The sequence below is a fragment of the Symsagittifera roscoffensis genome, chromosome 3, assembly GCF_963678635.1.
Source record: "Symsagittifera roscoffensis chromosome 3, txSymRosc1.1, whole genome shotgun sequence".
In the NCBI taxonomy this organism is placed as follows: domain Eukaryota; kingdom Metazoa; phylum Xenacoelomorpha; order Acoela; family Convolutidae; genus Symsagittifera; species Symsagittifera roscoffensis.
This window is the reverse complement of record NC_087064.1, coordinates 81497863-81522873: the sequence shown is the minus strand read 5'-3', so window position 1 is coordinate 81522873 and position 25011 is coordinate 81497863. Positions and strand designations below refer to the sequence as shown.

General features: G+C 34.7%; 3 protein-coding genes across 6 annotated transcripts in view; 1 reads left to right on the top strand and 2 right to left on the bottom strand.

Moving 5' to 3' along the window:
- The window catches only part of LOC134841170 (calcium-dependent secretion activator 1-like), a 570701-nt gene extending 558706 nt beyond the window's left edge, over positions 1-11995 (bottom strand). For all 4 annotated transcript variants that reach the window (XM_063856973.1, XM_063856974.1, XM_063856975.1 and 1 more), the window contains exon 1: positions 11970-11995. The gene's annotated coding sequence lies outside the window, so the exon portion shown is untranslated. The remainder of the gene's footprint in view (positions 1-11969) is intronic.
- On the bottom strand, positions 2537-5002 carry LOC134841862 (uncharacterized). Its single transcript, XM_063857903.1, has 2 exons — positions 4657-5002; positions 2537-3246 (listed from the first exon to the last, which is right to left on the bottom strand). The coding sequence occupies exons 1-2, from the start codon at positions 5000-5002 to the stop codon at positions 2537-2539; spliced, it is 1056 nt and encodes a 351-aa protein (XP_063713973.1).
- On the top strand, positions 4615-24753 carry LOC134841172 (tubulin polymerization-promoting protein family member 2-like). Its single transcript, XM_063856979.1, has 4 exons — positions 4615-5166; positions 21362-21529; positions 22122-22213; positions 24490-24753. Exons 1-4 carry the CDS (start codon positions 5046-5048, stop codon positions 24679-24681), a joined length of 573 nt encoding a protein of 190 aa, XP_063713049.1. The 5' UTR covers positions 4615-5045; the 3' UTR covers positions 24682-24753.
- The last annotated feature ends 258 nt before the right edge of the window (positions 24754-25011 follow it).

Here is a 25011-nt window from a genome sequence, read left to right as displayed (position 1 = left end):
AAAAAAGCGATTGATCTATTTTTCTCAATCTCGAATAAATTTTCAAAGGTAGAACTCATAAACTTCTCAGGTACTTTTTCGCAAAAACAAAAAGTTCTAAAAAAACTTGAACTGTCTAACGTGTTAACATAAAGATTAACATCGTCTAGTTAGTGGTATAAAAAATCTATCCTATTACGAACGACTTAAAGAACTGAATCTATCATCGCTGGAATTCAGAGGGAAAAGAGGGACAATGATAGAAATGTATAAAATCTGCTATGGTTTTTATGACAGGAATGCCACTGCAGGACTATTCGAACGGAATGATAGGGATTCTAGAGGTAACGCATAAACAAATCTAGAAAAGCGAAAAAAAGTCTTCACGATAAAAGCACTTCTCGACTGGAACAATCTGCCTCAGGAAACAGTGCAAAGCAAGACCATTGACGAATTCAAGTGGAAACTGGACAAACATTGGAAAGCGATTGGAATTGACATGTACGAATTCGAACGGAGATAGGAAAAAACATTTGAAATGACCACAAGAGGCACTGCGTAACGGTCATAAAAAACTTGAATTGACTTGACTTGACTATAAGTAGCAGAATTCCTTAATTTAACATAGCACGTTGGAGCGGGAGAGCTAAACTCCCTTCAAGAATTAATTAGCTGACGGAGAATGCTGACCTCTCTACAGCACAACAAAAAGCGAGAACCATTCAGACTAGTCCAAAGTTAAAACGACACTCAAGTAACCGACATACGTGGCATGCCCAACATATCCCGTCGAGGGCCCGGCGAGGCTACTCAACAACACCAACTTGTTAACTACGTCTTTGTTCCGAAAACAATAACTTCCTTTTCCAATAAAACGCTTAAGTGAATGCTGGTTGAAATGGGTTTTGGCTTGAAAGAAAGAAGAATATGTTTTTGAAATATCTGAAATTTTGTTTTTTTAATTCTCTCATTTTTGAATCCTAAGTTATCAGAAAAGTTCTAGAAACTACTCTTTCTTTTTACTCATAGTTTTTGAAAAAAAAATTTTTTGGATTTTTTTTCATTCTTTGTTATCAAGCAAATCCTCCTGTCCATGTGTAGAGAAATTTAGCTCAATATCTAGTTCTTAGTATTTATAGTGCCAATCAATAAAACTGATGCTAAAAGAAATCAGAAATTGATTTAAGTTCTGGAGAGGAGCGCCTTTCAGCTTCAGGGGCAAAATCATTCTCGTCTAGAAATCTAATCCAAATTGAATCTAAGGAACATAAATCTGATTATAATATTAATCAAAAGTGCTATCGGAGTTTTTAATTCTTTTTGTGATTCTATAGCAGAAATATTGCTAAAACAAAATAAATCTAGTCTGCTGAAGGTTTTATGGTTTCAAAAGTTGTTGTGAAGGTGGCAAATAAATTATTGTGTTCATTGCTTGTTTTTCGCTGTTAGTGACAACTATCACTTTTTTATTCTTGGTTATTGATTACGTAGATTGGTAGCTTATTAATGAAGCTTTTAGTAAAACTCGATTTCAGTTTCTTTCACACTTGTCAGAGCAAGTGTCTTGTCATCAGGAAATTGACTTTTTTCCCCGTAAACAACTTCTGAGAAATCTTACAGGCTTTTTGCTGAACTTCTAAAACTTGTAGGTCCGTTTCACTTGGACTAGAGGTAACGCTGCTACTTTTGTATCATTAGGTTTGGGGTTTGAGTCCCGGCCGGACCTTGTTTTTTTCAGTGTGTGGAAAAAAAATTCGGGAAAAATTGAATTGTCGGACTTTCAGTTGTTTTGTCGGCTTATTTGCTATACATCAGGGATTTATTGGGTGCTCTCAAAAATTTTCATTTTAGATGCAAGTGTTTTTGATTTACTCCGGTAATTTGTAAAAATCAATAGCCCTAGCGTTGTATATATATATATATTTTTTTAGTTTTCCTTTCTGTTTTTTGTTAAAGCTTTATTTGGCCTAAATGGTTTCTGCTTATGTTTAATCGGCTTTTTTTTATTTGGTGTAATTTCAAAGGCGAAAATGGTGGATTCTTTTTGAAATTTTCAGGTAGATAGTGTTGGAAGATTTCAAAGTTTTCAGTTTTAGTTGCTCATTTTTTTGCCGTTTTTTGTTTTCGGCTCACTGGAAGTCTACGACTTAGTTACCGCTCTGTTATAACTGAAAGCGTATTTAATACTGGTAGTTGTGTTTCTCAAGTTATTTACATTTTTCCTATTTTCAATTTAAATTTAATTTGTTTTTATGAAGTGTCCTTTTCTGAGGTTCTAAATTGCCATTGACAGGATTTTAGATTTGTAGAAATATATGAATGGCATTTTTGATTTCAATGCCAATAATAATAATACCAAGACTAACACACATTAAATAGTACTTAACTTCGATGCTACAAAAAATCCACAGAAATTTGAATTATCCGAAATTTTGCAATGGAAAAATATCAATAATTTTGCTGCTATTAGCTGAAAGTAAATCTAAAACATAAATATACATATAGTTGAAAACACTGATGGGATAGTTCAGTTGACACCGATGAGTTTTTTTGCATTTCACATGGAGTCATTGAGAGAGACTTGACAGGAGCCCAATCTGTTGATCAAAATTTTGGTTTCATTTCTGAATCTGGGGGAGGTGAATGCGTAGATGACTGGGTTTGCGGGAACGCTGAACCAGAACAGGCCCAGTAGAACTTCCACATTATGCTCCCCGATGTCTTCTAGACCCAAGTCGATGCCCCAAGCATTTAGATCCAAAAGTGCACTGGGAATATAACACACCATGAATGTGAATGTAACGAAGAAAAGAGTGAGTGCTATTTGGACCTGTTTGCGCAAGCTTCGATTGCGTTTCATCTGCATGTATTTCTCGATTTCAGCCAGTGAAGGATTAGAGTTGTCGGGACAGCGGCTAGTGCTGGGTCGGGGGTTCCTGGAAACGTTGGTTACCTCAAACGAAATTGCAGAAGCCGCGGTGTTTGTAGTTGGCGGTGACCCGCATGCTGAAGTTATTGCAACTCCCTCGCCGCAATCAACCAAGTTGGATTGAATTGAGCGATGAGTTGGCGCATTTCGTTTCGAGTTGCCAAGTGTTATGGATAGTCGGGATGTTTTGGAATTGGAGTCGCATTCCTCCATTGCGGGACGATCGGTTTTGCTGTGTGTTTTGTTCAGATGGCTGTAGCGCACGGTCGAAGATGTTGTCTCAGTGTTTTTGCTGGCCACTGCATGACAGGCAACCACGAAAACATTGGTGTAGCTCACTGAAGAAAAATAATTTACTAGCTGTTAATAAATTAACTGTCAGGGATGTCATTTCAATTTCCTATTTTACGGTGGAAGACGGAATATTAAGAGTAAGCTGCGAGCTGCTATTACAAAATGACCTAATGAATTATAGAAATGAAATGAAAAAAGAAGTAAAACATTAGCACAGAAAAACCATCTGACCCAATTTTTGTAATTGGTATGCGAAATCCTCTTAGAGAACGGGATAAGATGCATTGATTTGTTGGTTTTGATGCTTTTACAGTGCTTTTTTAATTGGAAAATGCTCCGAAGAGCAGCTGAATATAATTCCTAACCCCTGTTAAGTAATCCGATCGAAGATGGAAAAGACGGAGCAAATGGTCCCCTGAAATTAAAAAGACTGCCCAATTTAACTTTGCAAGTCATAAATGGTTACGGCTGAATTAATCTTCATTCGAACACACCATCGGATGTGTGAAATATAATCAGACGAAAGAGCAGATTACCGGAGAGGATGTGGTGTTTGTTCTTTTTCTAAACGGCCCCTTTGGCGCCAATATAAGAAGGGAAGCGCGCGCTGGAAAAATGACCTTTTGGCCAAACCTACGAAAAATTCCAAAAATTTTATGTGCAAATGGTTTTTGTTTGGAATTCCATGAGTGCTCAAAATGTTAATCTTTTTTTTTCCAAATCCGCTCGCCCATGTTAATAAGAAAGTATTTGTATTTTGTATTCGAACTGGAATAATGGCTTTGAAGACCAATATCTTAGAACCTTCAGGTTACTTTTTAAATTAAGTGCATAGAAAATCGATTTAGTTAAAAAGGAAAAAATTGGTGAAGTTCATTTCATTATCTTTTCTCGGAGGCTTTTTTTGAGCGCTCAAAAGTATTTACACCTTTAAGGCATAATTTATACCTGAATGAAATATCCTTTCTTAACAACCTAATTGGTTGCTCAAAAAGTTTAATTAAAAACTGGCCATAGTCTTGAAGTTCTGGCATTAATGAAAAGCTAACTTTTGGTTCTGAAATTACTGAGTGTTTACATCATTGAGAAATTAATTTTAAGCCTATTTTCGTTGTTTTTTGGGCATTCTGATTCTAAACTGTTTTTGATTGGGTTGCAAACGTAGACATAAACTGCTCCCATTACCATCATTACTCTTAAAATTTGCAAAAAAAAAACAATAGTTCACACATGTTCAAATCAATCGATGCTTAAACTCTGAAAGCACTTATTTTTGATTAAGTCTTAATCGCGTTTCATGTTCGATACATAATGTGAGAATGAGCGGCTGATGTTTTCTTTTTCCTTGTGTTTTTTTTAAAATCAAAAAGCCTTAAAAAGCGAATAGCATTGTTTCTTGGTTGGTTTAGTCGATAGATTTTTTTTCATTTCAGATAATTGGAGAAGGTACTAACCTATGAATAGGACAGCGAGAATGATAACAGCTGCCGAGTATGCTTTCATCAGTAGTTGGATCTGCCGAGAGTCGTCGATTGTCGTCTCGGTTAGACACGACTTGCTGATAGGAAACGAGCAGAAAGTTCCGAACAGAAAGCAGAATCCTACTAGAAACTTGGCGCGTCTTGCACTCATGATAGTTTTGTAGTCGTGAGGTTTGTTCACTGCAATGAGTCGGTCCAATACTATGCAAATAAATATGGCGAAGCTTGTAGTGACGTAGGCGAAAGATCCTCCTTTGTCAACTACACAGACGATCGCTGATTGGCTGAGAGTGAGTATTTCATATATACTCACTGGCATGTAGCACACAGAAGTAGCAAAGTCGAGACAAGCAAGGGCGAATATGAAGATATCACTGGAATTTGTGAATGTCTTGTTGCCATATACCATAATAACTAATGAGTTGCCCATGGATCCGAAAATGCAATTGAAAACGAGAATAATGACTGAACGCCACATCGAAGGTATTTCTTGCATTATAACTCCTTCTAATGTTTCGTTTGAGAAGTTTTGAGAAGAGTTGTCAAAATGCACCATTTTGAAAGATAATGTAGGTAATTTTTTCAATACTTTTTTTGAGGTTTTTTTAAGCGTTCTGGCGTCAGCTTTCAAAAATGCACTGCAAATAAATAAAAAAGAATAAATTTTTTTGTAATTTTCATATCAATTGATGTTTGTTTAGTTTTAAATATTGATCCCTTTATTTTTTCGAGCACACTAAAAGTAAGTAAACAGCTCTGCTCTTTCTTTCGATCCAACTGTCCAACATTTAATTTGTTTTTTTTTTTGAGATAAAGAAAAAATAAATCTGAATTTGAGGATCGTCGATTCATTCAGTGCTTAGCAAAAAATAAAAACCTGGTTAGCTATGCGCCTATTTTTTCATTGGCTCACTGCTTATTGGTTTTTTTTCAGTGCAACTATCAGTTTTTTATATTCTGTTCCAAATTCGGTCTTTTTGATTGGTAGTTCAATGTCGAATATTTATATTTTTCGAGGTAGACAGGAAATTATCCTGGCAAAGAAAACGAATGGACATTGTTTGAGAGGATGGTAGGTAATCAGAGTTGAGTAATCCACCATTGGAGGAAAGAAATCGAACGAAAACGCTAAAGTTCTTTCGACGATCTTTCTTTCCTTTTGGGGTTAAATGGCAAATGATCCTGTGAAGGGAACGTGAATTATTGTAACTAACTATTTGTTTGATCAATTTGTCGAAATACTTTCTGCTGACTTGCCTAAGTGTATTTTTGCCATTGAGTCTGGTTCAAATAAATTTTGCGCTTTAAACTGAACTGTTGCGCAAATTAATTGCTAAGGGAATCTGTCCTGGCCAAAAAGTAATGCCATTAGATACGAAAATTGTAGTAAAAAATAATGCAATGCAGTTAGAGAAGCTTGACCAAAGGTTAGCCGGAGAATATGCGGTGGTCTTAATTTAATATCGTTTTTAGGATTTGACAGGAAATACGTCTCCAAGTTGTATTTGAACATTAAATATTTATGCATTAAGGAAATCATGTGTATTAATGCATTTGGAGTTAGCTCAGACCAGTGACTGTGAATTTGGCTGGTGAAAGATCGTCGTCTTGTATTATTGTTCCGACCATTTGAAAAATGGGGAGGAACTTTGTATTCGGGTGTTTTAGTTTTTTTCGCTTACTTTCTGTTTTTTACGCAAAATCAGGTATCACGAATAATTATGAGAATTTGTCGAATCTTATATCATATTAAAGACCTTTCAGTCGTATTTTGGACATTAAAATTTTCCTTAAAATGTCCCAGTATCGAGAAAAGCAGTCCAAATTCGAGCGAGCAGGCTTAAAGTAGCGTATTTTTGTTTAACTTAGGCCGCGCAAACGTAGCTTTACGAAAATAAAGTTGTTGTTTTTGGATGGAGTTTTTTAAGCGCCATTTGGGAAGTAAAAACTTCATAAGTTCAAAAATTTTGGCCATTTTTTTGATATTTTTGTTTTTTTTTTGGTCATTTTTCTGCAGAAGTGTTGTCCAATTTGCCGTTTTTGCTATGAATGTCGAATATTCCTAATTTCCAGTTTTTCGCTCAGATACTTTTATCACACGGAAAAAAACGACTCTAATTTGAAAAATAAGTTTCATTTTCTTAGACTATGGTCGGAACATTCTGTGCTAGTTGAACAGTCACCGGCTATCCTTTTTTTTGTATTGCATGCTATTTGTTAATAGTTATTGAACAAAGTAAAAACATTTTTTCAGCCGTGTTTTGTCAGGAAACCAAACCAACCTTGATCACGCTTAATTTTTTTGTGGTTTGATTTTTAATTTACTTTCAAGTTTTTAGTTCAAATGGATTCCTCAAAAAAAGGCGAAACACACTATCGATTAACAAAAGTTCAATTGGCGCAAAAAACTTCAATATCTAATTTTCGAAAGTTGATTCAAGTTTTAGATTTCTCAGACGAATAAATTAATAACCCATATGTCCATATAACCCTTTATTTCGGTTAATCTTATGAAAAAACGGTCAATCATAAAATATTCATTAACTTGAAATCAGCGCTAACGTAATGTATTTTTTTTCGTTATAAAATGTTAATTAATTTTTTTTTCGGTTTCTTCGAGTTCGTTGACACCACTTTTCAAACTTTTTATTGGCTATGTTTGTCTGATAATTGTAAGAAAGAAAGAAAGAATAAATTTCTCCGGTCATTCATTACATAAATTTGGCAATTCATCGTTATAAGTAATTATTAAAATGAGACTCGGAGAGGATAGACAACGGGGCCATATGGCACACAAACGCCTACCCTAGCTATGCATGCTTCTTTCACTATCAGGAAAAGATTTTTTTTTAAATGTTTTTTTTTGAATTTGTTGAAAATTTGTAATTTCATCCATATCTCCTTAGCTACGAGCATTTGGACGGTCAAGTATTGTCATTTTAATCCGAAGCCTATATTATACCTTCGTTAGCAGGCAACCGCGGGTAAAAAGAAAAAAAAACATAATTTGGATTTTTTTTTGATTTTTTTTTGAAATCGTAAAATCGTCCATATCTCCTAAGCTACGAGCATTTGGACGGTCAAGTATTGCAAGTCTAATCAGAAGCCTATATTATACCTACGTAAGCAGGCAACCGCCGGTAAAAAAGAAAAGAAAAACAAAAATTTAAAATTAGATTTTTTTGAAATTTTTTTTTTTAAATCGTAAATCGTCCATATCTCCTAAGCTAGGAAATTCTGTTAGGTCAACTTTTAGCGTTAGAACCTCCATCTTAAGATACACAACATCAGCATGCAACTACGGGTTCAATAAATTTTCTATTTATAATTTGAATTTTTTTTTTTTTTCTTAGTTTTTGAGTATTTTTTTAAAAATCGTAAAATCGTCCATATCTCCTAAACTAAGAGTTTCTGGAAGTTCAAATTTTAGCGTTAGAACTTCAACCCTAAAATACACCCCCGTCAGCATGTAACCACGGGTTCAATAAATTTTTTCTTTTTATAATTTGAATATGTAATCGATTAACTCTTCATTTTGCACCAAAAATACAGTTTTAAATGTATGATAAAATGTTACTAATTCTGTTTTCGAATATCCTCGGGGATTAACTTTTGCGCTGTGAGAAGGTTGAAAAGCTTGGTAGCACGATTTTGAACGGAAAACCGATCGATTTTTTTCTTACATATGGGTTCAGCTAATAGTTTTGTTTTCGACAGTCTCGTGGCCCTTGTTTTCTTTTCAAAGGAGAACAGATTGTTTAAAAAATTTTGAGATAGAGACTTTGTGACAGCACGAAGCACGAACTTGAGTAGTTCGTAAACATGAATTTCAAACACCGATAAGAATTTATCCTCTAGAAAAATATCACGAGAACTATCGCTACGCTTTCGAAAATAGATGAATTTAAGAATTTTCTTTTGCAGTAGAAATAAACATTCAAGCGAACTGTAGCTACAACAACCGTATATCAAAATTCCGTATTGAATGATAGGAACCACATTACTTCTATAGTATTCAAGCAATTAGTTTCGTGGCGCATAATGTCTTAGTTTCGATAAAATCCCGCATTGTTTTCCGAGTCTCATTTTCACCGAATCGATATGACTTCGAAATGATAATTTAATGTCAATATATAAACCTAGATATGTACAAACAGGTTTATTAATCACCTCTGAGCAATTAAGTGTGAATTTTGAATTGGAAGCACTTTTTATGTTCATTTGTATTGTCTTATCATTATTTATAATTAGCTTATTTCCATGTAACCAATGGTCAAGATGACAAAGATCATCTTTAATATCTATAATCTGGCAGCCTATAGCAGTTATATTGGTGTCATCTGCAAATAAGATTACTTCTGCTGTTTTACATGTCACGGGCAAATCATTAATGTATATAAGGAAAAGCAACGGTCCTAAAATCGATCCTTGTGGGACGCCGCATTTTATTTTTTTTCCAATCTGAAGAAACACCATTTACTTCAACTCGTTGTTGACGATCGTTGAGGTAGGACCTAAACCATTTTAAGCAATTGCTTCTAATGCCATATGCATCAAGTTTCGTCAGAAGTATTTCATGATCAAGAGTATCAAAAGCTTTTTTTAAATCAAGGAAAAACTATAAGCCTCCTTAAACGAGTTTTTAAGTCCTATTTTTTCAGTTAGCTCAACAACTGCTTCTATTGTACTTTGTTTTGATCTGAACCCAAATTGCTTGCTATACAACAAAGCGAATTTTTCCATGTATGCGTAGATTCGATTATACATTGTTCTTTCGTATACCTTGCTCCATACAATAAGTAAAGAGATTGGCCGGTAATTATTTTCATCTAATCGGGAATTGTCTTTATGAACAGGAATTACTTTTGCTTTACGCAAAGCAGAAGGAAATATGCCTTTTTCAAATGAAAGGTTGACTAGAAACGACAGAAATGGGGAAGTAACGTTTTTAGATGCTTTCACTATTTGATTGCTAATATAGTCATCCCCGGATGTTGATTTGTTGTCTAATTAACAAATAATATCGTTGATTTCTGATGGCGTTGTTCTGTATAGAAACATTGACCGATTTAATTTAGGTACAGGAGGTGGAGATACATTTGGAATATCTCTTTTCAAGTTTTCACCAATGTTGATGAAAAAATCATTGAATCTATTTGCTACATCTTTTTCAGTTGGATTATCATTTAGTTTTTGGCTTGATTCAAGAATGGGCACTTTAAAACGAGATATAGATTTTCCATTTAGCTCATTAAGTAATTTATATGTTTGTCTTGAGTCACCAATACAATTCTTAAATTTAATCCAATAAAATTTTCGTTTATTCATTTTGACCGCTTGTTCGAATTTTTTTCTTAGATTAGTAAAAGTTTTCAACAAAGTACTATTTTCAGTGTTTTTTTTTTCAGTTTCTGTGGGCTTTGTTCCTCTTTGTTCTAAGATTTTTTAACGCGTTGTTGAACCATGGTGGATGTGGTTTCTTGCTAGGGTTAATTTTCTTGATTGGCGCATATCGGTTTAGCACTTTTTCGCTTCGAATGATAGTTTTAAATCTTCGAGAAAAAAACTCAGCTTTGATTTGTATTTTAGAAAATTGGTATCTCTACAAGTGTATATAGAATCTGAAGAAATTTGTTTTACTGGCCAGATGATTAGGATCGGATAATGATCAGCAATTTCTTCATACTGCATGACTTTCGTTCTAGCATCCGATAAATTCTTATAGATAAAGTGGTCGATACATGTAGATGATGTTGCTGATACGCGAGTCGGTTCTATACCAAAAATTTCAAACCCATTAGAAATGATGCTATTTATGTAGCTAGTTGAAAGCTGATTGTCCAGTAGCGTATTGATGTTAAAATCTCCACATATGAGGACCTTTTCCGATGTTGAATTATTCATTCAAGCTGATTAACGAACTGCAATTTGTTCGTTCTAGGTGGGTTGTAAACAACACCTATTTTCAACCGAAAAAAGTTTTTCTCGACCTCAGCGAAGATCGATTCTTCAAATGGTGTTTCCAGTTGCCTGAGTATCTTCACGTTTTCCTTAACTTGGATCATAACCCCTCCTCCCCTTACATTAGTGCGGTTTTTTACTGAAAAATCATAATATCCATTAACAAGATATCCTTTAGAATTAACATTATCATTAAGCCAAGTTTCACTTAAGCAAATTATATCTGGTGGTGACTCAAGACTTAGTATAAGTGCTTCCAATTTTTCAAAGTGCGGTTTTAGTGACATGGTATTCAAATGCAGAACTGAGAAATCATTATTAGCATCAGATAAATTAGATGACACAGAATTATGGTTAGGTACCAGTTGACTGTTCGACGCGAAAAGCACCTTCTGACATTGTGCCTGGTGTTGGCAAAACATTGTAATTAAGGGCTGGGGTAGTTGGCTTTAAAGCTGCAAGGATATGAGGAACAATTGCATTTATAATTTCACTTGCAATCGATTGAGTTTCTTCCTTCTCAAGGGGAGAAAGATTTATCTTTCGCTTTTTTACGGATCGTCGCATAGGATTGTTCGCTTTTGCTTCGTCATTGGAAGTAGACAGTTTTGGTGTTTCTATAACTGCATGCAATTCGGCTTTGGTTTTCACTTTTACGGGGTTAGGATGTGGATTGTTAGGGTTATTGGCATACACATCTTGTTTGTGAGTATAATCTGGGATACGATTGGCTATCGCTTCTGATCGAATTGCTCTGTCGCGAGGGGATAAGCATTCTTCGATAAACACTGGTTGTCCTTTATTGTTCCGGAAATTTTTCAACCATGATCTGCGCCTCCAAACAACGTCACGATCCGCATGATATATGAATTTCACAATTACAGGCGCATTTGTTCCAGGTTTCAAAGGATGACAGGCGGCAATATTATGTCTGGGAATATTAATCGACATGATGTTACTCATAATTTGCAGGATATCGCCCATTGTGTCTGCTGTGATATCAATGTTGGAGAAAGTCAGGCATAACTTACGAGAGTACTTCTCAAGATCTACTACTCTTTCGGATACATCGTAAATTTCGTTCTGATTTTGTATGATCCTTTTCTCAAATTCCGATTGATCCGCCTTCAAGTTTTTGATCTCTTTGTTTTGCTTGACTACTATATTGACTAACTGTGTAATTACTTCAAGCAATTTTGGATCTTCCGATAGTCCTTGTATTTTCCCCAATAATTCATTTGTTTCGTCTCGTTCGCAAAGGTCAACTTGGTCAAAAATAAGATCATCATCGAAGATAGATTGATTATCATTCATTATCTCAAACTATTTAATAAGTTTATCACAACAATTAGGCTATGTGATGATAAAAAGTTCAAATTTCATTTTTGTTCGCAAATGTGATAAAACCTTGATTAACAAATAATTTTTTACAAGGTATTCTTAAGACAATGTCTGTGCAAGCTTTGAAAATTTATGTTGTTTTTATATTGATTTTTAGTTCGATTGAATTTCATGCACTGCATTGTATCTTAATTTTAGATTAAAGGTATTGAAACGTTTTTTTTTGTTTACGCAGTATAGTTCGTGGCGTATTTTTAATCAAAATTCAGGTTTTGCAAATAAAACTAAGTCAGGTTCGAGCAATATAAAATTGAATTCTAATAGTTGTAATTTCAATTGCAAAAAAAGACCCGCACAGAAATAAAGGGTTTAAATTATAAAAGTTAGGGCTATTTGCAATCGTTAACAAATTGAATTAAGAACTTTTTTTCACGTAAACAATTATTTTAACAAAATCATTTGAAACCTGAGTTTATATCTAACCAAAATTAAGGCAGTATTCTGCACATGCGGTGAAGATGTGATGCAAATGCCTGCAAGAATGCCACGGTAAGTTGTTCGAATCCTGCCAGGACTTAGTTTTTCTAAACGGAATTTTTTGCCGCGTAGCAAAAGTTGTCGTCGGGCTTTTGTTTACCTGCTTATATTTTCTCGTATTAGTTGCCATTGCATGGAATTTGTTTTATATTTGAGCATTTTTTGCTTTTATTGAAACTATTTTCCTTGTGTTCCGTTTGTTTGCAAGTAATTGTGTGACAAGATATTTTGTAATTTTTTTTGAATTTTTGAAACTTTCAATTTTTATTCAAAATTCTCATTTTTTTGTCTTTGCTTTCTTCTTTTATTCAGAAAAAAATAATAAATAGTGGCTTATCAAAAGTAGACTAGATCTTGTATACTTTTGTAACATTTTGATTTTTTTGAAATCACTTTTTCGCTTCAGCTCCGCTTCACCTCAGTGTTAAAAAGTTTTGTCCTCTTTTTAAAAATTTTTGATAGGTTTTGTGCGTAATCATTGCAAATTACAAGGCACAAATGGTGTGGAGAAAACATATCGGACTTATGCGACCTATTAACTTGGCAAATCAGACGAATTTTTCAGCAGTTTTTTTTGTCGCAATTGTTGTGTCACCTCTGTGTAAAGCTTGTTCCTGCCGGGTTTTTACTTGTTTTTGTGAAGTGCGATGAAGTGCAGCTTCGCCTCTTTTTTTACTCAAGTGGTACGAAGCATGACTTCATTCTGTATCAAGTATTAGTCATCATGAAATTAAACCGGAGGGATAGAATCAAACCTTCGCTACTGTATCCTGATGTCTGAAATTCGTGAAATTTAGTGTACAAATGACATATTGTGGTTAATGTGAGCTTGATATTGCTTGTTTTTGCGAAATGGAAATCTCTCAACCTGCTTGCTATTTAAATCATCTACCATACAAACCAGCCCAAAATACTGGCTAGTTTCATAATAACTATTTTAGTGTCAATTAATGGAGTGTAGAGACTTTTATAACTTGTGATGATTTTCGTTTTTTTCAGGAAATGGTCTTAAATTTCGTTCACGCTCAAATTTAATTTTTCGAGGTTTAACATAAAAGAAGGCAAACTCTACTATTGATCAGCAAGAGTGAAAAGTGCGCAAAAAACGTGAACTACCTAAGCTCCGAAAGTGGATCTTAATTCTTAGAATTCCCAGCTGAATAAATTTAACTATTGACCCTGTTTTTTATCAAAAAAATGTCAATCATGAATTGTTTTTGAAATTCGAGAGTTTTACGGGCTTATGTTTTGTGAAATTTGGTAGTCAGTATTTTTTACGTTTCCTTGTGCCCATTGACTTTTTTCTATTGAAAATTAAGCAAATTTCATCGAACCTCTACGGATTCATAAAATCGCTCTTTTTCTTTTCGTTTATACTTCGGCTCGTTTATTCACCCGCTTGCAAATGTGAGTTGATTTTAAGACAAGCAAAATATTGTTGCGACAAAATGTGTTCATTTTGATCAATAACCAGCTATTAAGTACATCCAATGCTAAGGATATTAACACAGACTATTCTGTTTTAAAAACCACTTTAGCTTCAAGGTATCATGGATCTGTAGCGAAGATGTAGGGAAAGCGACCAGCAACAAAATAAGAGGGTTCGAACCTTGGCAGGGTCGGATGCTTTTAATGAATTTTTTCGTATACTAGTTAAAATGCGTCCGCTCTATAAATTGAGGCATGTTAGTTGGTATTTTTTTTCAAACTGGCTGCTGATGCGTCAAAATTGGCTTGCGTCACTTAACAATTATATAGACTCATAATTCTCGTGCATCATCTAAGAAATTTTGTAGACTCAAAGTTTTATTCAATTAGTTTTTCCCAGGCGTTATCGGTCATATTTTTGCTCGTGTATGCGAAGTGCAACTTCGCCTCTGTATAAATACTTGGCTCATGCCAAAGATTGATTTATACTCTGGCTCAGCTAGCTCATTTATGATCAAATAAAACTATGATAATTCAACTAGTATGTCTCGGCATTAGCTCTTTTGTCACTTTACTTAGATAAATTAAAAAATACTCCAATTTATGAAGTGCAGATCTCTTTCGTACATATAACGAATTTTTCGGCTTCGAGGCATGCAATTAAGTTTTGTCGAAAATCTACTTATTAATTGCCCCCCCTTTTTGAAAGTAGATCCTTGCTTTTAATTAAATTCTTTATTTATTGTTTTATGAGATTTTGTCAGCCTAAGATTGTCAAAATTTAATGAAATTACTTTTCATGTTTTTAACTTTCTTGGATTTTTCAAATTACATTTAAAATTGTGTTTTTGATTGCATTGTTTCATTAAGTTTCATTTTTAAACCTGACCCACGATTTTTTTTCAGATAATTCGTACCCCCTTACTGATTTTTAGCGCAAGATACTTTCAATTAGTTTGACCGAAACCTCAAGAAAGCTTCTGCATAATAGTTTCTAGGCTTTTAATTGCTTAGGATTCCGATATTAATAACAAGCCGATGAACGTAGTTCAGTCTTTTATATAGGTCGCTATGATTTTTTTGTTGTTTTCTTTTCAGGAAAAGTTTTAAAATTTGTTCAGGCTCAAGTTTACTTTTTTGCTATGGGACATTTGATTTATTTTTAGTTCATTTCTTTTCCTTTGTTAAAAGGAAGGAAAAGTTCCTTATCGTACCACAAAAATCTGAAGGACACGAAAAAGTGATCGAATTCTAGTTATATATGATTCCCAGCGAAAAGAAAAAAAAACCTATTGATCGAGTTTTCTCAAATTGAGTTAGCTTTATCAAAAAAGTGTCACTAATAAATTGTTCCAGAGTTTCAAGCAGCTTTAAAGCCGTCCTTTTTTTCTTTGAAGTTCGAAAGTCAGTGCTTTTCTGTTTATTTGCGTTCATTGACTCCCCCAACTGTCTGTTGGCTATGTTTTTCTTGCCAGTGAAAGATCCTCGAAATTTGGGTAGCTTCAAAATTTCAAATTTTATCACTGGAATAGAAACTTGTTCTTGTCCTGATTTCTACAGTTGGGTTAAATTAGTCAAGAAGTGTCTATCATGAGTTTTTTCAAGTTCAATTAGGTTTCATGCGAATGAAGTTGTTGTTTTGAGATCGATTTTGCCGTATCGACTCCTGTCTTCATCAAAGCCCCCGTTGATGCGTTTGTTCAACAGCTAAAATTAAATTTAAAATGATTGCTGACGACATTGATTAGGAAGACTCTTTCCGTCGACCACTGACTCTAATTAGACTGCTGATAAGAGACAAACCAGAGTAACCCTTCCTGTCTGGAATTGTAGATGAACAATTACTGATGACAGTATCCTGGCTTAGCTTTAGATACGTCTCTTGATAAACGGCCTTCTTTTTGGTGTGACGCCAAGTTGTCGAAGGCCGTAAAATATATAGGCTTCCCTCTTTGTTTTCAACTATCGCTATTCAATTGAGCCATTTCGCAAGCCTTCAATTTTTGCAAAACTGATCTGCTTTGTTACAAAAATTCGTATATCAAATTTGGCTTAATGAAATTTCATGGCAGAATTCGCGTTATTGGTAAAGTTTTGATTTTTGGTTGCAAAAGCAATAGTTGCGGACGTGCGGGAAAATTGCTGTTTTTGGTCGAAAACTTTAAAAAAAAAAGTGCGCATTAACAGTGTTTTTGCCCTATATTTTCTTAAGCTCGCTTCCAAAATGTTCATTGCATTATGACCATCCTAAATTAGTTTTTTAGCGTTGTGAATTTTAAATGTGGGATGGGGGAGTGGAAATGTGAAGAGCTCGGATTTGTTTTGAAAAACTGCCCCTCCCTCGAACAAGTCCTAGATCTGCGCGTCCATTGATGTCCAGTTAACAATGTTCAACCGATTTTTTTAAACATCAATGAATTATTATTTTTTAAACCAAGTTGGTTAACCAAGTTTGCTTTAAAACAATGATAACAAAAAGTTTTAAAAAACCTCCCATATTTATTGCAAAAGACGCTAGCTTAAGGGCAAAGAACTTAAGGGCAATGTTTTTTTTGGACTTAAACAAAGTGTATTAAATGACCTAAATTGTCGCATATTGTTATTATTGATGTTTACTCGACTCAAAAATTCATTCTCTTAAAAAGCTATTGAATGAGACAAGACTAATTTTTCAAGTAAGGTTGTTTTGTAACGCAATCGGTCAAACCATTTGATTATTAGTTAAGTAGTTATATCAGACCCCCCCCCCCTTTTTAAACCAATTGTTTGAGTCAATTGTTAAACGAATGGTCATATTGGACATTTATTGCGCTTTTGACCTATATTTTCAGTCAGGGATTTTTGGCCTCAATTAAATTGTTGCTCATGTGAAGGTGGTGAATGGGCCAAAGAAAGTTAAGTTTCTAAATCAAATCGATGATTTACTCAGAAACATAGTTAGTAATTAAATTAAAGCAATAACTATCATTTTTGAACCAATAACAACAAATATTGAACCAATAACTAAAAGTATGGCCCATACAATTCTGAAGTAATTTTTTGACATCAGTATTTGTCGTATCAATACCAATTTTTCCTCAGGCACTTCTTGCGTGTCAAAACCTTCTTAAAAAGCCAAAAATGGATTTTTTGAAGCATTGTCTGAGCAGCGGATCTTCTGAAGTTTTCCCGCACCTGAAGTTAACATTAACTTTACAATGTATCCAGTGTGTTCACAAGATAACGCAACGTATGAAGACAATATTGTTTGAAATTAACTGCTAATAATTGCCAATTTTTTTTTTTAATATTGAAATGCTTGATTGAAATTTTTGTAGAGTGGAAGCGGGAGCGAACAATAAGTGAGGCTTTAAAAAGGTCTTTAGTTGCAGAAAGTTTAGTCTAGATCAATTTTTGCGCTCTTTTGCAACTTTCCCGCGACTAGATGCAGTCTAAATGTGTTTGTATGTCAAATTTCGAAAAGATTGGATGATGTATACGCAAGGTTCATTTGGTAAAACCTCAAAGGATGGTACGGTCCTCTTCTACCGTTTGCCCGCCCACCTGCATGTCTCATGTTCTCAATTTTTGTTCACAAGTTTTTTTTGTCATGAAAATTAGCGGCACTTCTACCGTCCCACACTGGCGTTCTTTAAAAAGGTTTAAACTTTATTCACCCGGTCCAATTGTATTATTTGACATAGAAGTTAATTGCACTATTACATTACAATTTGTCCTATGTTCAACTCTTCAAATCAATATTTACACCGTGATTTTATTGTTTATATCTGGTGGGGGAGGGGAAGTGGAAGGGGGCGGGGGCGGGAACGGTAAAAGAGCCAAATTGGCATACGATTTAATTATCCAATTCCACTTGTAATTTGGCTTTTTTCCGTTTCCCACCCCTTCGTATGATTACAAGCTGTTGAAAAATTGTTCATTTTTTTATTTCACTGGGAAATCTGATGATTAAATTCCATTTTCGAAATTAGAATTCGATCATCTTTTTCGCTACCTTTATAAGATTCTGAACTCTTGGCAACTCATCGACTCGTAAAAACTCCTTCAACAAGTTTTTATTTTTATATCCCGTCGGCCTGATATCCGGCATCTCTTTGAATTGTTTCATGCGCTCTTTGAGAATTTTCTTAGTTTTGGTACTTTATATTTGATAATGTCAAACTTTTTGATTTCCAATATTTTCTTTGCCGAAAAATATTCGATACCAATAATTGGGCATTCGGAACATTGAGGGCGTTGCCCTGATATACGAGCAGTCTTGTTGCTTTTCAGAATAACAAAAAAACAATTTAAACGGACGTTTTTATTCAAGTTTCAAACAAGAAATGCAGGAGGGATTTGGAAAAGGGCCCATGTTTTGTCCTCAACGTCGCTAAACCAATAATTACTTATGTAGACACAGCTCTTTTTCACCCACTTTTACCCTCTTTTGATTTTTCTAAAATTCGTTTTGTAGTCTCTTGAATTACTTTTGATGTCCTTGACTTTTGATGGCTTTTTTCTTCTTTCCTCCGTTCTTTGAATTTCAGTTGTGAAATGTTATTTCACGGGTTTTTTTTCCCATTATAGACCCTCCAGTAAAATATCGCCCCTCCAGTAAATAACTCAGACGAAACACCTAAACATGCACAGTGAAATAGAATGTGCTCCTTGAATAATTTTTGCCTTACTAATAACGCTATGCAGCGCTAAATTCAGTACCAGCAAAACATGGATACCATTTTGTATGAATGCCTTAACGAATGAAAGCGCAACAACTGTTTTGAAATCAGTTAAATATTGAAAAACTGGAGGGCTATGATCTTCAACTTCCAAGTTAGAGGGAATACATATAATAATAAGACTGCTCGTATCAGGGCGAAGCCCTGAATGTTCCGTCAGCCTTTTAAGGTTTATGGAGCAGTAATAACATTAAAAAATGAATGTAATAAAACAAAATGAAAAAAAAAAAAAAAATTCTGAAATTTGAACAAAAGTACAAAAGAATAGATTTCGCTGCTTGTAACAATCAATTATGGCGAATAAGCTTATTTCAACCAATTTAGAACGATTTCTAGAACGGATTAAATCTCCGCTTACGCGTTAAAAGCGCGAAATATATCGCGCGTTAATTGTCCCAAATTGGCCAAAATGCCTATCTTTAAACCCCCATAACTTTACGAAAAAGATCACAGGTGAAATATCTTTTCAAATTTAAGCTCAGGACAACAATAGCTTTCGAATGATATAAAAAAGTTCTGTCAAAAATGGCTAGTTAAAAAGTCGAAATTTGTCTGAAGAAAAAAAAACCCACCCCGAGCACAAATATTCCGTTACTTTCGTATCGAAAGTCGGAACAATAAAGACGCTATTTTAGTGTTGTCATAATGCAGGGAGATTCTGCATGTCGGAAAAACGGCTCTTCGAGTTTCCCTCCACATTTGAATGAATACAATACGACAAGTTCGAAAAACTATTTTTAACGTTAACGTCATTGCGATAAAGATTTGCAGTGTGAACAAACCAACTGTGAACAAATTTATTCTTCACACTTTACATCGTAATATTGCGCATTTAGCCATAATAACATTGTAAAAGAACTATAAAAAAAAATAAAGTTTGAAATGTGAGGGGAAAGTGGGATCAAAGTGGGCTAATTTATGCTCTTTTAAAATTTTTATCTTTGATGCTTTACCCAAATTTTTTAATAACAATAATGTGGCATCCGAACATTCACGGCTTTGCCCTGATATGCGAGCACTCAGTCCTGTTGCAGTTGAGACGTATTATAAACATTTTAAACATGCTTTCGTTAATCGAATTTCAGAAAAAATATAGAGATTTTGAAAAGAGCTCATATTTTGTCCTCGTGTACAAAGCCGCTAAATCAAAAACCAGGGTAACCGGTTGCTGTGGAAGTAGCACAAACTGTTCCGACAATTTAAAAAAAACTAACAAAGTTTTCTCAAATTGCGTCGTTTTTGTTTTTGGTGTGATGATAGAAACTGAATGAAAGCCTAAAACTTGGATAGAAAAGTAAATTAGGTACTTTTGTCAATAATTTCCCATTGAAAGTTATCTAAGTTGAAAAATCAAGAAAATTTAAGAATTTTGTCGATAAAGGTTTTTTAATTTTTTGCAGAAAATTTTTTTTTTTTCGTTCTGAAAATTTTATTACCACGAAAACGCTAAAATAGTTTTCAATAACTAATTTCAAATGAGTAAAAAATTAAGTTATACTTATTATAGCTTATAATAACTAACAATAATAAGCCTATTACAAATTAGACGAAAAATATTTATACGCTCGAAATTAGACTTAAATCAAAAACTTCAAAAACTGGTTTTTCTCGTTTCGGGAATTTTTTCAGACGACACATTTTCGAGAATCGACCCATTTTTTGATATTTTTAATGTCCATCGAATCAGGACTGAAAGGGCTTTTACATAATATTTCACGCAGCCCAGTCTGATTTTTTATGATACCTATTTAACGTGAAAAATTAAAGAAATAAAACACACCCGAATGCTATGGTGCTCCCCGTTTTCAATGATCGGAACAATTACATATCAAAACATAGCTCGTTTTTTATTGTAAAAAAATGCTTTTTTTCTACGTATAAATACAAATTTAGACAACTTGGTATTTTAATTTAGCTCTTCTATCGCTGTCTGTCTCACCTTCCCCCATTTCCGAATTTCTATAAGTAACCTCTCCGGAAGAAAAAAGATCCTGTAAAGTTACGAAAGTTAATACTTCATTAACTCCTTTGTTAAAATTCAACAGTCCCCCCACCCCGCACACACACATTGATTTTCACAGAGTCAAAAGAAGCCCAATTCAGATATTCATGAAGAAAATTGGGGCTCTTTTCCCTCCCCCCCCCCCCCCCCCCTCAACCTCGCACGAGCTTCAATATATTAGTGTAACAGGTGGTTTTACGAGGTTGAGTATGAAAACCAAATATGTTTGTCGTGGCCTTATTAGTCTGTATGTAAATTTTCATAACAATCGGACAATGTGGACAACAAATTTACATGTAAAAAGTTGCAGGTGGGGGGAAAAGGAAAAAGAGCCAAAATTGGCATCGGTTTCATGGACAATTAAGAGTTTGTTTCTTGGTAAAGCTAAATGGTAGGGATTGGGCAGTGATCAAATCTATTTAGTTTTTGGAACTTGTATATGTCTGTGTGGCTATTTATCTTGACACTGGAGTTATGACTTTTGACTTCTTGTGAAAACTGGCGGTATTTTTTTAACTTCTCCTTTCATTTTTGCGGTAACGAAGCCAGGAATCATTGTCTAAAAGTCAAAAAATAGCAAAATAAAACCCAACATTTCAAGTGCTGAAAAAAAGACTGTGAAAGAAAGCAAAAATGTCTGAGGCTGAATTGAAGCAGGCTTTCAACGTGTACTGTAACTTTGGTGCAGGTAGTGTGAACAAGAAGACGGAGCTGGAGTCGAGGAACTTCAAGAAGATGGTGGAGACTGCCGGTTTGTTCAAAAAGGGACGATTGGATGGGGCTGAGATGGATATGATCTACACTAGGTGTAAAGGACCATCCAGAAACATCCCGTGGCCAAATTTTCAGCAGAAAGGTTAATAACGCATTGATCTACAAAAAATCGTAAGACCAATTTGAAGAAAATTTTTTGATCCGTTTCTACAATTTATTTAATCGACTAAAGCATTTATTGGCTCTTTTTTCTCTCTCACGCTCACAAGCGATATTTTAATTGTGTAACCTTTGTTGGCTCTTTTCCAGTTTCCCCCTTTCAAATTCAATTTTGAAAAGCTTATTTAACGTTGTCATAATGCAATGAAATTTGGCGTGGTGAACAAAGCAACAATTCTGAACAGATTTGTTCTTCATACTTTACAGCGTAACATCACGCATTTAGCTGTAATAACACGTAAAACAAACATAAAACTCGGTATTTTGAAAGGGGGGAACTGGAAAAGAGCCCCTTTGTTCACTATGATTGTAACGAAATTAGACAATTGGACCAATCATCATAACAGAATATCCAACCTCGCAAAAGCATTGATTACAGCATTAAAATGAGGGTTACGTTAGGTGACAAGAAAAAAAGAGCCAAGTTATCAAAGTTTTAGAATCGAGAGTTCTAAGTTGAAGTTTTCTATGCTCATTCTTGAAGCGACCGAATTGTTTTCACTTTGTTCTTTTAGCTGTTCCTCAACTAGCTCAGGCTTGTTTCGGGAGCGCCAGCGAGGAGAACCAGAAGAAAGTTGTCACGGCCATTGTCACTAAAGCTCCAGGGGTAAGCTGAATGCACGAGAGTTTGACTCAGTCCTTTAATAGCCCTCCAGCATATTATGGCCTCCCTTAATATTTCAAAATCATAGTGGGCGATACGTTTGGGCTCTTTAAGGGAGGCTATGAAATTTTTAAACCAGATTTGAGTTTTCGGCTCTTTTCCAGTTCCCCCCCCCCTTTCAAATTCAATTTTGAAAAGTCTATTTAACGTTGTCATAATGCAATGAAATTTGGCGTGGTGAACAAATCGACAATTCTGAACAAATTTGTTCTTCATACTTTACAGCGTAACATCACGCATTTAGCCGTAATAACTCGTAAAACAAACAAAAAACTCGGTATTTTGAAAGGGGGGAACTGGAAAAGAGCCGAGTTTTCAAAAATCGGCCGTTTCCAGTCCCCTCTTGGTTTCTTCTGAAATACAATAATGAAAATCTATTTAAAATGATTTTCTTTTATAAAACAACGGGGTGGGAAATTGGAAAAGAGTCCAAAAATTGGCTCTTTTCCAGTTTCCCACACCCCTAGTCAAAATAAAGCTGTTTACACAAGCAATGCTTGTGTTATAGTATGAACTATAGCAAATATTGTTGCGACGCAAATATTGTTGCGATGAAATGTGTTGATTTTGAAAGTGTTCATTTTGATCAATAATCAGCTATTAAGTACAACCAATGCTAAAGATTTTAACACAGACTATTAGTGTTCCGACTTTCCTAAGGAAAATAACGGATTATTTGTGCTCGGGGTGTTTTTTTTTTCAAACAAATTTTGGTCAATTTGGGACCAATTAACGCGTAGTATATTTCGCGCTATTAACGAGTAAGACGAGATTTAATCCGTCATAGAAATCGTTCTAAATTGGTTGAAGGAAGCTTATTTGCCATAATTTGTTTGATACTAGGAGAGAAATTTATCACTTTGTACTTAGCGATATATATGGCGTAGCTCTTTTTCCTTCCCCCCAACCTATAAGCGTCATTTTTATGGTGTAACGATGAGTTTTACAAGGATAATCATGAAGAGCAAATATGTTTGTCATTCCTAATTAGTTCGCATGCCAATTTTCATAACATTCGGATAACGTGAACAAAATTTCACTATATAATTTTGCAGGGGGGGAGGAGGAAAAAGAGCCTATGGCGTATGGGGTAATGATTTTTACAAAAAAATCTCAAATTAAAAAAAACTTCATTTTATTTTTATTACATTCAATTTTTTCATCTTATTACTGCTCCATAGACTGCTCTATAAATTGAGGCAGGTTAGTTGGTAAATTTCAAAGTTTTTTTTTTCAAATTGACTGGTATATCTAGATTTATAACCACTGTATGCATCATCATAAATCTTCGATTTCAAGGTTTTCGACTTAAGTTCAGTTCAGTTCATTCTGACCATATAGGCGATTTTTTGTCCCTTTCGATCAGCTCGTGCTGTATTCCCTTTCAATTCTTCGTTTCGAATTTATTGATTCCAGTTTTTCTCCAAAAATTGTGTCCAGTTTATTTTTGAAATCGTTCGTTGTTTTAGAGTTTATGACTTCACTTGGCAATGCGTTCCAGTCTCTTGCTGCTCGAATTGTAGTAATGTTTCCGTACTTCTAGACTGATTTTCTTCAATAAAACTTTACTGTCGTTTGTCCAGGTGTCTCGTTTGTTTAGGTCAAACATTTCTTTCGTCGCTTTCGGGTCATAGCTCTAAGATCTTTTCCACCCCCGCCCCCACACACACATTTGAGTTTGTTTTGAAAAACAAACTTTACGTTGTCATAATGCAATGAAATTTTGCATTGTGGACAAACTAAACTATTGTGAACACGTTCTTTCTTCATACCTTACTTCTTATCATCACGCGTTCAGCAATAATATCACGTAAGACAATTGAAAAAATGAGAAATTTGAAATGTGGGGGAGTGTAAAAGAGCCAAGCTCTGTCATATACTTATTATAACAATAATACCAGCTTGCATATACTTCGTAGAGTTAACGCCGATACCCAATAAGATTATTGGGTATTAACTTTGACTGCTTATTTACCTCAAAAACTTTCCTGAAAAACACCGGTGTTTTTTTAGGTCGATAAATTTGGCCACTTTTACTCTTTTGCACGTTTACCCTTTTGCGGCCGTGGTTGTTTTTCAACCCACCTTGCAGTTTTTATAAATAAAATTACTGTTCACATAGTCTAAATGTAGAAAAGGACGATTGAATAATTAGACGCTCATGTTCACTGATATTTTAAGCCGTTTGCCATTTAATATTTATTTTTTTATCTTTGCAGCTAAACACCAACTTAAACATGTCCAAGGATGACGTAGTGAATCGCTTGACAGACACTAGGGGCTACACAGGAGCTCACAAAGAGAGATTCGACGAATCAGGGAAGGGGAAGGGAATGGATGGTCGAGTGGACAGGGGCCCAAACACTGGTTACGTCCAGGGATACAAAAACCAGAACACTTACCAGAAATGAACCCAACAATGGACACTCTGGCAATTTAGTACGTTCAAGCGGAGCTATGTAATTTAACTACTTACGTAGAATTTTTGGCCAATCAGTTTGTTAATTAATGATTTGATTCATTTTATTATAATAGATTATCTCAACGGCTCTCATAAATTTAGTTTCGTGCCTGGAAGCAGATTAGCTTAAATAAAGGAAGTTTCGATTTCAAAAGGTTTGACTAGGTTGAGCACCGTTAAATGTTTGTATCAGATTTGCCTCCGATGACCTCTCATTTGGTTCGAGCATAATCTGTGCCTGTTAATTTTCAGGCTAGTCGAGGTTTGTTTTACCGCCTTT